Source organism: Carassius carassius, chromosome 5, assembly GCF_963082965.1.
Source record: "Carassius carassius chromosome 5, fCarCar2.1, whole genome shotgun sequence".
Classification (NCBI taxonomy): domain Eukaryota; kingdom Metazoa; phylum Chordata; class Actinopteri; order Cypriniformes; family Cyprinidae; genus Carassius; species Carassius carassius.
Genome location: NC_081759.1, coordinates 24,926,484 through 24,939,040, shown reverse-complemented (window position 1 = coordinate 24,939,040; position 12,557 = coordinate 24,926,484). Strand labels below are relative to the sequence as shown.

The following is a 12,557-nucleotide window of genomic DNA, read 5'->3' as shown; positions in this document are numbered from 1 at the left end:
TAGCTGCAGAACTGGAGCGCTTCGGCAAGAAGTGCTTGAACGCCTGTGAAGCTTTCTGGTCCTCGGCGAATCTCTCCACAAACTCGTTGACGGAAGATCCAAAGAGGCCGGTAGGAGTTAGCGGAGCGTCAAGAAACGCAGCGCGCTCAGACTCCTTGATGTCAGAAAGCGTCAGCCACAAATGCCTCTCAGCCACCGTAGCGGAAGCCATAACCCGTCCCATGGCCTGTGCAGCGGACTTAGCAGCGCGGAGGGAGAGATCCGAAGCACTCCTCAGATCCGCGAGACAGATCGCTTCAGGTCCCATCTCATCCAGCTTGCGGAGAAGATCGCCCTGGAAAATCTGTAGCGTCGCCATGGTGTGTAACGCAGACGCAGCCTGCCCAGCAGCAGAGAATATCCGTGTGAGCAGCGATGACGTCATGCGGCAGGCTTTGGATGGCAACGCCGCCTTAGTCCGCCGTCCAGCAGAGGGCGGGCAAAGGTGCGCTGCTATAGCCTGTTCCACCGGCGGAAGTGACAGGTAGCCTCTGTTCTTAGCACCGTCCAGTGTGGAGAATGCTGACGAAACAGATGAGCGGATTCTCGCCGAGAATGGAGCGTCCCAAGCCTTCGCCACTTCTTCGTGAAGCTCAGGAAGAAAAGGGGCGTGTTTTGAGCTTGAGGAAGAGCGCTCATCCGGAAGATAGCTACCATCCAGCCGGGAACGTGAAGGGGGCGCTGGTGCAGACCACTCGAGGCCGAGGCTCGCCGCGGCCAACGAGAGTACACGCATCAGCTCCTTATCGATATCCCCCCGTCTGCTGGGCCTCTGAGCAGCTGGCGCGAGATCCACGGAGCTCGTCCAACCCTCACTGCCCGAAGCCAGCAGAGAGCACGTGTCTTCTTCCTCCGACGCGGGCCTGAGATCCACTTCCTCCGATGACGCGTCGGCAAGCAGCGGACACTGAGCATCGGGAAGCGATGCAGGGGGGACCGGCGAAGCGGAGGGAACCGGCGAGCTCGGCCGAGCTGGAGGCGGTTCTGGTAGGCGCTGCGAGCGGCGCTTCTTACGGCGCTGCGGCGCAGCGGATGATGCAGGCTTCGAGAAGTATGCCAGGCGAGTCCTCAGAGTCACCATAGGCATCAGCTCGCAATGAGGACATCCTCCATCAGCGAGCGCGAGCGCTGCATGGTCTTCACCCAGACAGGAGACGCAGATGACATGACGATCTCCTTCGCTGAGCGGGGTTCTGCACGAGCCGCACGAAGGCATCTTTAAAAAGACGCAGCTCTTTTGTGAACGTGCGTCGCAGGGCGAACACACACACAGATTATGACAGAACAAGGATTATAAAGGATATGGGCGCCGGATAGCGCAGCAGGAACGGCAGTGGAAGGCGGCGGTGCCAGCGGCTTCAGGATGGCTGGTCCTGCTGATATGCTCTTCCAGACGGCGCTTGCTTCCTCGTGATCCAGCGATGCGTGAGCTTCGCTGAAGAGATGGAAAATCAGGTGAGTCAGCCTTTTCGAGCTCCTTTTATAGGTTGGGCCACACCCGTTTCGGCGGGAAGTGGCAAGAAGGGCGCGAAGCGCCCTTATTGGTCTGATGTTGCATCAGCCTGCGCTCGATAGGCTGTGCAGTTGCCGCAGAACAAGCCAGTGAGCGAGCGAGCCGTCTCGCCTATGGCTGTGTACTGCTGCAAATGCGCTTTACAAAAATACAAAATTAAGGATAATTTTTTGCTTCAGTATTTCGTGAAAAGAGACTTTTCCCGTAGCGTCTTAGCTAAGACGCAGTACGAGAGAGCTCTCGTAAGAGAACCTCTGAAATCAGTGACTCATTTCACAGCTCATACGGTGAGAAACCACCAAAATATACTACCATTGACTTAGCATTTCTAGACATTTTGCAGGCATGTTCTAATGTTAGGAGGAGTGGGGTAGGTGTTTGCTTCCTTCCTCTTGCAAACTTTGCATTATTTTTAGAAAAAGTTTATCATTTAGCTGACATATATAACTTAAAGAGATGTGTGCAAGTTATAAACATTGTTAAAATGCTTAAATAAATATTTGATTCTCTTTTCTCAATGCCAAGACAAGAAATTAAGTAAAATATGCCACAGCTTACCCCAAACTCTTCTGTATTATAAGACTGTATTTTAAGTGATTTTTATTTTGTGGTTCGCAGCTCCAGAAGTGGTAAACTACGAGCCACTTGGCCTGGAGGCAGACATGTGGTGAGAATAAGCATTATATCATTATCTGACCTCGCTGTTACCTCACTTCATTTGCTAATCATGTGTTTTTATTTCTGTACAACTCTAGGAGCATTGGGGTGATCACTTATATTCTGTGAGTATTCATAATCATCAGTGTTGTTGTGATGTTGTAAATATAGTTTATATCATTACAAATGAAATCTAAAAGCATTTATGGATTTTCACATTGGCTTTAAATAGCATCCATTTTCGTAATTGCATTATTTTTCTCAAACCATAACTGTAATCACATTCGGAAGTAAAACGAAGGCATGGCGAACAAATATAGCTGAATACGAAGCAAATGAAGTTGAACTGTTTTTCAGTTGAAGTGTTTTCCAGTCATCTAACATCATAGAATAAACTCTCGTTGTGCAACAACTGTCATAATGATTGATGTTTGAAGTAAAAGGAGGCTTAGTAAGCCAAGTGCCAAATCGGACATTGATGTTTCCATGGTCTGCATAGAGAATGCATCGAGTTCTGTTCAATTGTTTCCCTGCTTTAGAAGCATTCCTGCAATATAATAATATAATTGGATTAGCAGTGTAGAGTGGGCAAAGATTCGGAGGGGAGCAGAGAAAAGATGAGCATTTGGGGAGAGAAATCAGAGTGTTTCTGAGAAACAAAAGAAAGATTCAAGCACTTGAAAAGACTAAAAGAGCTCTTTCCACAGAAGTTCTTTTGATGCAAGTATTACATTAAAAATACCAAGCACTGCAGTGCTTTACTGCCATATAAAAATAGAGAAAGACATGGAATTTATATCCCTGTCCATCAATGTGATGGATAATGATTATTACCACAACCTCTGGGTGCAGCGTCTAATTGTTAAGCTTGTGTTTGTCTTCCTGTGGAAAGATTGAGGTTTCTCTCTATGTGTGTGTTTTTGTTAATGTGAGAGGGAACTAAGCATATCACAGAGCAATATAAACAGTGGAACTTGCCTGTTGCTTGTGATAAGAACTGAGGGGGACCCTCCTTTTTGATGAGAACCAAATCCTCATGTCTCTGACGTAAACAGTAAAAGGGAATATCCAGCTCATATTTCACCCTATGCTCAAAAGAGGGGCAAAAAATTAAATTTCATCACATAAAGAACAAGGGGTGCTCTGATCAGGATTTTTAAGGCCGTTCACAGAAATCGGTATCCGCTGATTAGTGATAGACCGATATTGTTTTTTTTTTTTTTTTTGACAGCTTATAGCGATGTCTTGGAAAGCAGAGTGGCCGATATAAAGCCAATGGAATTTTATTTATTTAATTAATATTAAAGAAATTGTAAATAATTTGAAAATGAATAAAAAAATAAATGTGAAAATAAACATACATTATTTTTCATAAATGTATATATATAAAAAATATAATAAAAAAAGTAAACACTTTAAAGGTCGTGTTTTTCGTGCTTTTTTGAAGCTTTGATTGTGTTTACAGTGTGCTATATAACATGTTCATGTTTCACGTGTAAAAAAAACTGTATTTTTCACACAATTCACTTATCTGTATACCGCTGTTTTCACTGTCATAAAAACGGGCTGATGTCTTCCTTGTTCTATAAAGTCCCTCCTTCAGAAATACGTAACGAGTTCTGATTGGGCCACCGGTTCCTGTGTTGTGATTCGACACCAGCTTAGAGCATGCTGCCCTCCTGGAAACATGATTGGGCTAGTTTTGGACTAGTTTTGAGAAGCAAGTGGGCAGGATTTGTTTTGAAAACCTGGCAATCCTGATCTGAACCGAGTTAAACATAAATTGTAACCATTGATCTCGAAGTACAGCGTCCCTGGGAAGCCCAAACAAAGGTGATTGGACTCGGAGATGAAAATAACATTGTTTAGACGAAATGGCGACAAACACAAACGCAGCTCTTCCTCTTCTCCATCGGAGCGCAACAAGGCCATGCCCCCTTTTTTGTGTATTCATGTGGGCGGAGGTTAGTCAAAAAACTGTTTTAGTGACGTCATTACTGCAGGAACTAGAGGGATGTAGTCCAAATGGTTCGTTCATTGTAGGCGAATTCTGTTAAATAAAATATCTCGCTTGGCATTGAACTTTGAGCTTTAGAATTTTACAGATATTATTTATACTTTAACAACAACATTACACACTAACTAAAGTTTAAAACATGGGATCACGAAGAACGGGACCTTTAACAAACAGGGCACTCGGTAATCAGGGAAGTAGTATAGTTTGAAATCAGGAGTTTAAAGTGTTTCGATCGTGCATCTGCAGTGAAGTGGAGCTGTCCTCCTGTCACACAGAGTACACACGATTATGCAGGATACAAATGCACACACAAATTCACACACAGGTTTGTGAAATTTAATGTTCATTAGACATTAAAGATTTGTTTAACGATATAAATGAGTATTTGCTGAATGCTGAGGGTAAATTAAAATGTATTATATTTTTTGCCTTTCTAATACTTATAATATAAAAGTAATAGTTATAATAATTTTTATTGTATATATTTTAATTCCTTTGTTTTACAGTTCTGTATGTTTATTAGACAGACTTAAACAACAACAGTGAACAAGAGGGAGAATGTGACCACTGTGCTCTCAGGCACTGCCGTTTTCAGAACTGTCAAAATAAAAGTCCACCCTCGAGCACATCGGCTAAACAGAAAAACTTATTAGCCAATGCCGATATTTGAAAAATACCAAATATCGGGTGATATATCGGTCGACTACAACTTCCGATACAATCACTGATACCGATCTTTTAAAAGCCTTCTTTTTATTATGTAGAATTATTTATAGTGATGATCCAATCAAGATTTATTTAATTATGAAATTTTATTATGGAAAATGAATTCCCCTCTTAGGTAACTCTTGTGAGAGGGGATTTCTTTTTTTTCATTTGAGGGATGGAGGGGGGGTATTTTTAGACATATTTTTTCAAATATATTTATCTCACCTAAATGTTTAATCATGCAGAGCATTTTTGTTTTTACAGTCGTGCAATTGTTGCAAAATAGCTTACTGCACAAGCCTGAGCTAAATTATACCAGGTTCAAAACTCATATGTTGACTGTAAAACACAGTAGACTTTAATTATGCATTCATTGTGTTATTACTACATTTTCTGTGTCAGTCCATGTTCATATTTACCACAAACAATGCACTGTCACTTTAATTCAGCACGTGCTTCACAGCAAACTCGGTGTGGAAACAATTGCTTCACTGCTGCAGATGCACCGCTCATGGAACGCTTTAATCCGTAAACAGGCGTGTCATCAGCTTGAGGTCGGTTTATGAGATCAGCCTTTATAGAGACTGCCGATCAAACATCCGAAAGTGATTATCGGCCAACAGTGTTCAGTAGCTGATCAATCGGAGCACCCCTGTAAAGAACATTAAGCCTACTTTTAGGATTGTAAGAGCCACGTCTGATCCAAAAAAGTCTATTCTTTTTCTCTTTTCTTCTCTATTCTATGTGTTCATCACTATCTGTCCATCAACTTGTGCTAATATTAGTAGTCCAAAGAGAGCTGAAAAGTTCAATGTCTATCTCAGGGTTGTTCCTTACACTCCCCTTTCATCATAGGCAAATAAAAATAGAGCTTCACATCGGGTAGATATCACACACCTTTGTCATATCTAATCACAGTCTTCTAGCATTCCTATTCCACCTTTCTTTTCTTTTTTTTTACATTTTGTGAGACCGCTTCTAACCCATAGAGAATGCTATTAATTGGCAGTGTGAATTTAGAACAGCTGTAACTTTACAATTAATAAAATTTCTCCTGACAGTGTTTCTAAAGGCTATGCAAAGATTTATCACTGCAGATTTTTAATTAGCAACAGCAATTAAGTTTTGATTATAATAGTGGAAAGAGAGTTATTTGAAACCCAATGTTACTCTGTTCTATAACTGTTTTTTATCACAAAAGAAAAAATGGATTTGAGCTTGTTAAATAGTAAACTTTGTTGAATGCTGCTCCATTGAAGACCTTCACGTCCAGTAAATGGGAGATAAAATGGTCTTTTTTCTTCTCTGTATCTTCAGACTTAGTGGTGCCTCACCTTTCCTGGGTGAAAATAAGCAGGAGACACTTGCCAATGTGTCAGCTGTGGACTACGAGTTTGATGAGGAATTCTTCAGCAACACCAGTGCTTTGGCCAAAGACTTCATTACACGGTTACTGCTCAAAGATCCAAAGTAAGAACCTCTGAAGAAGCTTGTTATGGTTTGAGGTGGTTTGGTAGGGTTCACCTTTGTCCTTAGTTGTTTCTTTTATTGAGCAGTTCCTTTTTAGAAACCAACTGGCTTAAATAATATTTGATTGTATTATTGTTATTTTATTTTTTTCACTATTTATATAGTTTTTTTATTATTTAGAAATACTATTAAATATAATTAAACTATTTGTTAACTGATTTTCTTTGGTTATATTGAAACCTGCGAAGAACGTTCGCCCCAAATCATGTCACTTATTAACTAAGTAACTGAGGAAGTGGGTTGTGTCAACAAACAAGAACAGGTGCTTTGCACATGAATGTGGAGACATTAATAATTCCTGTTTTGGTTCCATATCGGTCTACCAAGTTGCTTCTCTGCGTTTTGACTGCTCTCATTTAGTCTTTATCTACACTGACCTCATTTACTTCTGATGATATTTAAAAGAGAACTAAAACTAGTTCTGCATAACAAGTTCACTAAAATTCTTTATTCTCAGCATAAATGCTGTTTAGGTCTCAACATTGTCACGAAAGCTGATATGCAACATTCCAGAGTACAATCTCATAATTCCTTCTGTGTGTTCCGCAATGCGCACTGTGATAAATATCTTTTGATTTGTGTACTGAATCCCTTCTTGTTTACTCCAAAGATTGTTTTGAATTCCTTCTTTGTCAATGTCGGACCTAATATTGTGAAAATCCAAGCATGTAGCTTGGTGTAATGGTGCGACAGGAGGTAGTAGAATCGTACAGTCAATGTTTCTTAATGAAGTCACCGAAACTGAAATTTTAGATATTGTGAGAAAGTGTAAAAATAAAACTTCCTGTGATGGTGATGGAATAGACATGAGTATAATAAAAAAAACTATAGATTGCATACTTCAACCTCTTACTCATATTTTCAATCTTTCTTTTAGTTCAGGTGTTTTTCCTCAAAAGATGAAGACTGCGAAGATAATACCTATTTTTAAAAAGGGTGATAAACATCAGTTTAATAATTATCGACCTGTTTCAATACTTTCACAGTTTTCTAAAATAATAGAAAAATAGATATATTTTTGGAAAAAAATAATTTACTTTTTGATTATCAATATGGATTCCGATCCAGTAGATCAACAGCCGTTGCATTAATTCATTTAACTGAAGAAATTCTTTCTGCAATGGACAAAAAACAGTATCTTGTAAGTGTATTTCTGGACTTACAGAAAGCGTTCGATTCTGTTAACCATAACCTACTGTAGACAAAACTACAATACTATGGATTAAGGGGTCAGACATATAAATGGCTTGAAAGTTATTTAAGTAATAGAAGCCAATATGTTCAATTTAAAAACCAGACCTCGGAATGCAAAACTTTTGTATGTGGAATTCCCCAGGGTTCCGTAATTGGCCCTAAACTTTTTTTATTATTTATTAATGATATATTTGAGGCTTCCAAATACATGATTTTTTGTTGTTGTTTGCTGATGATACAAATGTGTTTAAGACTGGGACAGATTTTCTTTTTTTTTTTTTGGGGGGAATTATCCTAGACAGCAATCTTAGCTCGAAGCCTCATATCGATCATATCAAATGTAAAGTTAGTAAAAATATTGGTATTCTTTATAACGTTAAACATGTATTGGATGAAGCTTCATTGCAGCTTCTATACTCAACCTTAATTGTTCCATATTTAACATTGTTTATCGAAGTATGGGGTAATGCATGCACCAGTTATACAGAAAGGCTGTTCTTACTTCAGGAGAAAGCAATAAGAATTGTGACTCAAAAAGGTTTACGAGACCACACAAATAAACTGTTTTTAAAATTACAGACCTTGAAATTTAATGATTTGGTCAAATTTAAAATAATACAAATTATGTGGAGAGTGAAAAATAATTTGGTGCCAATACATATTCTAAACAAATTTAAGTTAATCATAGACAGTAACAACAGAAGAAAAGGCAATTTTTGTGTACCATATTCAGGCACCTCACAAAAACAAAAAGGGTTTCTTGTAATTGGGATCAGTTTATGGAATTCTTTGGACATTGTTAAAAAATCATGTAACATGATTGTTCAATTAAAAAAAAAATGTATAAAAACAATTTACTTGGAAAATATGAAGGCAGTGAAATATAAAAACCAGTGTTTGACAAATTTGAAATTGTCAGTTATCTAGATGTGAAGTAATATTGACATAGAAAAAAAAAAAAATAATAATAATTTTTTTTTTTTAAAAAAGTAAAAAACGGCGAGCCATCTGTTCAGTGCCAGATCAGATTATTGTAAAAAAGGTGCAGGAAATCATAAGACTATGTCTTCTTCATGCTCCGATTCAGCATTTAATGTTTGTTTTTGTTTTTTTTGTGGATGTGATTTTTTTTTTTTGTGTGTGTGTCTGTAATAAATTCATTGCTGAATAAAAGAACTTGAACTTTAACTTTTTTAGGTGCTCATTTGTAGGAGCTTGTTGTTTTAAATTAAATAATGAGAGGTTCATAAACTGCCTGCCTATGTTCATTACTTTCTGTATGTTGAAATAAGTAAATATCACATGTGAAAATTATGTTTTCATGTTTACAGAAAAAGAATGACAATCCTTGACAGTCTTCAACACCCCTGGATCAAGGTTTGTCCAACAACCACTACATATGAAACAGTTATCAAGCACGTTATCATCTTAACACTTGGCTAAAAGTACGAATGTCTTCTTTTAAGCCAAAGGACACACAGCAGGCACTGAGTCGTAAGGAATCGGCAGTGAATATGGAGAAATTTAAGAAGTTTGCAGCCAGAAGAAAGTGGAAGGTGCTTTTTTTTTATTTGACTTTTGACTGCTTCCTGTTTAAATGTTCAACATTCAGATATTTGACACCAAGTTTTATTGACATAAAGTGTGAGCAGTGTTGTGCTCTCAGTAGTGTTTTCTGAGGAATCAGCATTATGTGCCACGCCAACAAGTCATGCTATTTCCACACACGTTGTTAAAAGCACCCAAAACAAACCCTTGTAGCTATGAAACGATAAAGAAGCCCGCATAAAGTTACAGTGCCCTCAATCGCAGAATTAAGCTTGTGTCATAAAAATGAATAACAGTCGAATAACATAATTTGAAGAGTTGAAATATCATTGAATCTATTGAGAGGAGTTTGAATCGCTCTCTGATGCTTTAGATAAAAAGCCTGTTACAAATTCTATAGAATGTGTCACCAATACCATCTCTCCTTTAATATTGTTTGTTTTGTCTGACTTCCTTAGCAATCGGTGCGTCTCATCTCTCTGTGTAACCGGCTCTCCCGCTCCTTCCTGTCTAGGAGCAATATGAGTGTGGCACGCAGTGATGACACACTGGTAAGGGTTCACAGTTAAAGTCATCATTCAAAAAACGTATTAAGATTGCATTCATGTGTTACACCTTTAAAAAAGCTTGTCATAAGGATTTGAGAAAATGAGGGAGATCTCCAAAATTTGTGCTCTGTATTTATGAGATGAACCGATCTAATGAGCTTCTCACACACCTTAGAGTAGAGGCTGACACACACATGCAAGGCAACTCCACACAATATTTACTAGGACAATAATAAACTACTCGGGTTTTGGAATGATTACTGTTTAACACATTAACACGCATGATTGCCGATTGAAGTGAAAGTTTATATTGAAGCTTGCCATGAAGTCAGATGTCTCATCCAACCGAATACGAGCACATTCACTGACACTCGTACAGCCATGTGGGGTTTTGCATGGTCTTAATACTGGCCAGATATTTGCTTAGTGATGTGTGATAAGCCTGAAGAGTTAAGTGTTATTGCCGTAGTGCTACATAAATTGTTATCTAAACTTTACAGCTTACTATCTCTCTTTTTACCTGCTTCTTACATGTCACACATTGCCATAAAACAAATGTTTTTACCTCACCTGAGGTGATCATTTAACTTCAAATGTTTTTTTAACATTACCTGCATTATGATAATACTGTAACCTTAAGAAATAATGCACTTAATCTTTATAGTGAACCTAAATCTGTGAGAAATTTGGGGTTTCTTTGTGAACAGGAAATGGGTGTTTCACACAGGAAGTGTTTCAGCAACAATAATCAAGATGTGACATCCTTTATCATTCTAAAAATCCATCTATATGTTACGATTCAAAAGTGTTTTTGTTTGTTTGAAAAAAATATATATACTTTTATTCAGTAAAAATGCATTAAATTGATCAAAAGTGACAGCAAAGACTTTTAAAATGTTACACAAATCTCTGTTTCAAATAAATGCTGCTCTGTTCTTTTAGAATGTTCTATTCATTAATGAATCATTTTCTACATTGATAATAAAAAATAAATATTTCTTAAGCAGCAAATATTTCTTAAGCATATTTCTGAAGGATGTGACACGGAAGACTGTAGTAATGGCTGTTGAAAATTCAGCTTTGCATCAAAGAAATAAAGGACCATTTTTTTAGACAGAATAATAATGTTTCACAATATTGCTGTTTTATATTGTTTATTCTTTCAAAAACATTACACAATCTTACTGAACACAAAGAAGTGAATGATTTTAACGTGCAGGTTTTTCTTTAAAATTGAGAAAATACCTTGAAATTCTTTTTAAATTCCATTTCAAATGAATATGGCTGTCAGAACCATATTATATATTGTTAAGTGCATGGTTTTGTCATCTGATACCATAACTGCGTCATGGTCTTTCCACAATATTTGTAGAAAAAGTTTCCACACAAATCACCTAAAGGTTACATAAAATGACAGTCATGTTTTACGCTCCATGAGTGTCTCCAGCATCGCATTCTTTAGAAGCCTCTGGCTGTTTGTAGAATGTGTTCAAGAGTGCGTTCTGTGGATTTGGATGCACTCGTCTAGTATGAGACGTGTATGTGGGTGATATTCCTGTACACTCCTTCATTAGACACATGCACACATACTCTCTTTTTCTCTTTTCTTCCTCCACGGCCAGTCCAGTTTCCATATAGCTGTGTATTTGAGTGTTTTGTCCCACACGTCGGAACTGTTAGATGCTGTTCGGAGGTGGCTGGGTCACATAGCACACAAAGCAGCAGTCGAGCAGTGAAGAGAAAGTGTGGTCTCTTCTCCACCCCTCGTGTGCATTATTCAATAGGATTAGGACTTCACGCTGTGTATCTGCTGATAAGACCAACTGTAGTACTACTGAGCATACAAGTTTGACTGTCAAAGGATGCTTGCTGTTGTTTTTCCCTTCTAAAGCTTATTGAATAGTAGCCTAAATACTGTCATGTTGACAGTTTTTCCATCTGATTTTTATCACAGCTGTGCTTGTTTTTATTCATAAAAAGATCAAGTCAGAGCTGTTCAAGAGACATGTTGAAACTCTGTAGCTCACATTATTAGGTTTAATTCTTACTTGTTACTCGGCCTGATCTATGGAAGTATATTAATGTCAAAAATCTTTACTAAATCTGTCCACTAAAAATTCCAAATCTATACAGAAATCAATCGTTCAAATAATTTATACATTAATTTGACCTAAAACCTAAAACTTGAATCTGTTCAAATGTTTGGGGTCGGCAGGGCTTAATTTGTGCCGGAACAAGCCGGATCCGGATCCGGCACCTCCGAAATCCGATCTGACACCTCATTTTGGCGGACCCCCCTCCTCCAGGGGCGGCGTTTCAGTATGGCAGAAAGAGAATAGCCAGATATGTGCTGTGAAAAACTATCCAAAATTCATAACTCTATTATATTTCGTTATTATTATTTTAATCACAGGGTTTTAGAAATATTTAACCAATGATAAGTATTTAAAGGAGCTTGTAAAACTTCGTAACGCCATTGGATCCTCAAGTTCTCGCGAAACCTCGTCACTTCACCCCGCCTCCACTCAGATTGACGAGCGCGCACAGCGTGAAGGAGACAGATCGCCGCTTATTCGCAAAGCAAGGGTAAACAAATAACTTTGAATAGTACAGCATTTCTTTACTCAAACATTGTGTCTGTAAAGGCTATTGTTTTTGTGTGTAGTTTTTTTGCCATCTAGCCAATATACTTTTGTATGTTTAAAATATCCTGTGCATAAGTGCTTAATCATGAGATTTTGGCCAAGTGTATTAAACAGCAAAAAAATAAATAAACGTTATATCCTAACCCGTAAAAGGTGAT

At 38.2% G+C, this 12,557-nt stretch overlaps 1 protein-coding gene across 2 annotated transcripts in view; it reads left to right on the top strand.

Annotated features, from left to right (window-relative positions):
- LOC132141053 (death-associated protein kinase 1-like) overlaps positions 1-12,557 on the top strand; it is an 83,530-nt gene that overhangs the window by 45,846 nt on the left and 25,127 nt on the right. For both annotated transcript variants that reach the window (XM_059550211.1, XM_059550212.1), the window contains 6 exons: positions 2,171-2,219; positions 2,308-2,334; positions 6,252-6,404; positions 8,990-9,035; positions 9,125-9,214; positions 9,665-9,757. In XM_059550211.1, coding sequence (XP_059406194.1) covers positions 2,171-2,219; positions 2,308-2,334; positions 6,252-6,404; positions 8,990-9,035; positions 9,125-9,214; positions 9,665-9,757 — 458 coding nt within the window. The remainder of the gene's footprint in view (positions 1-2,170; positions 2,220-2,307; positions 2,335-6,251; positions 6,405-8,989; positions 9,036-9,124; positions 9,215-9,664; positions 9,758-12,557) is intronic.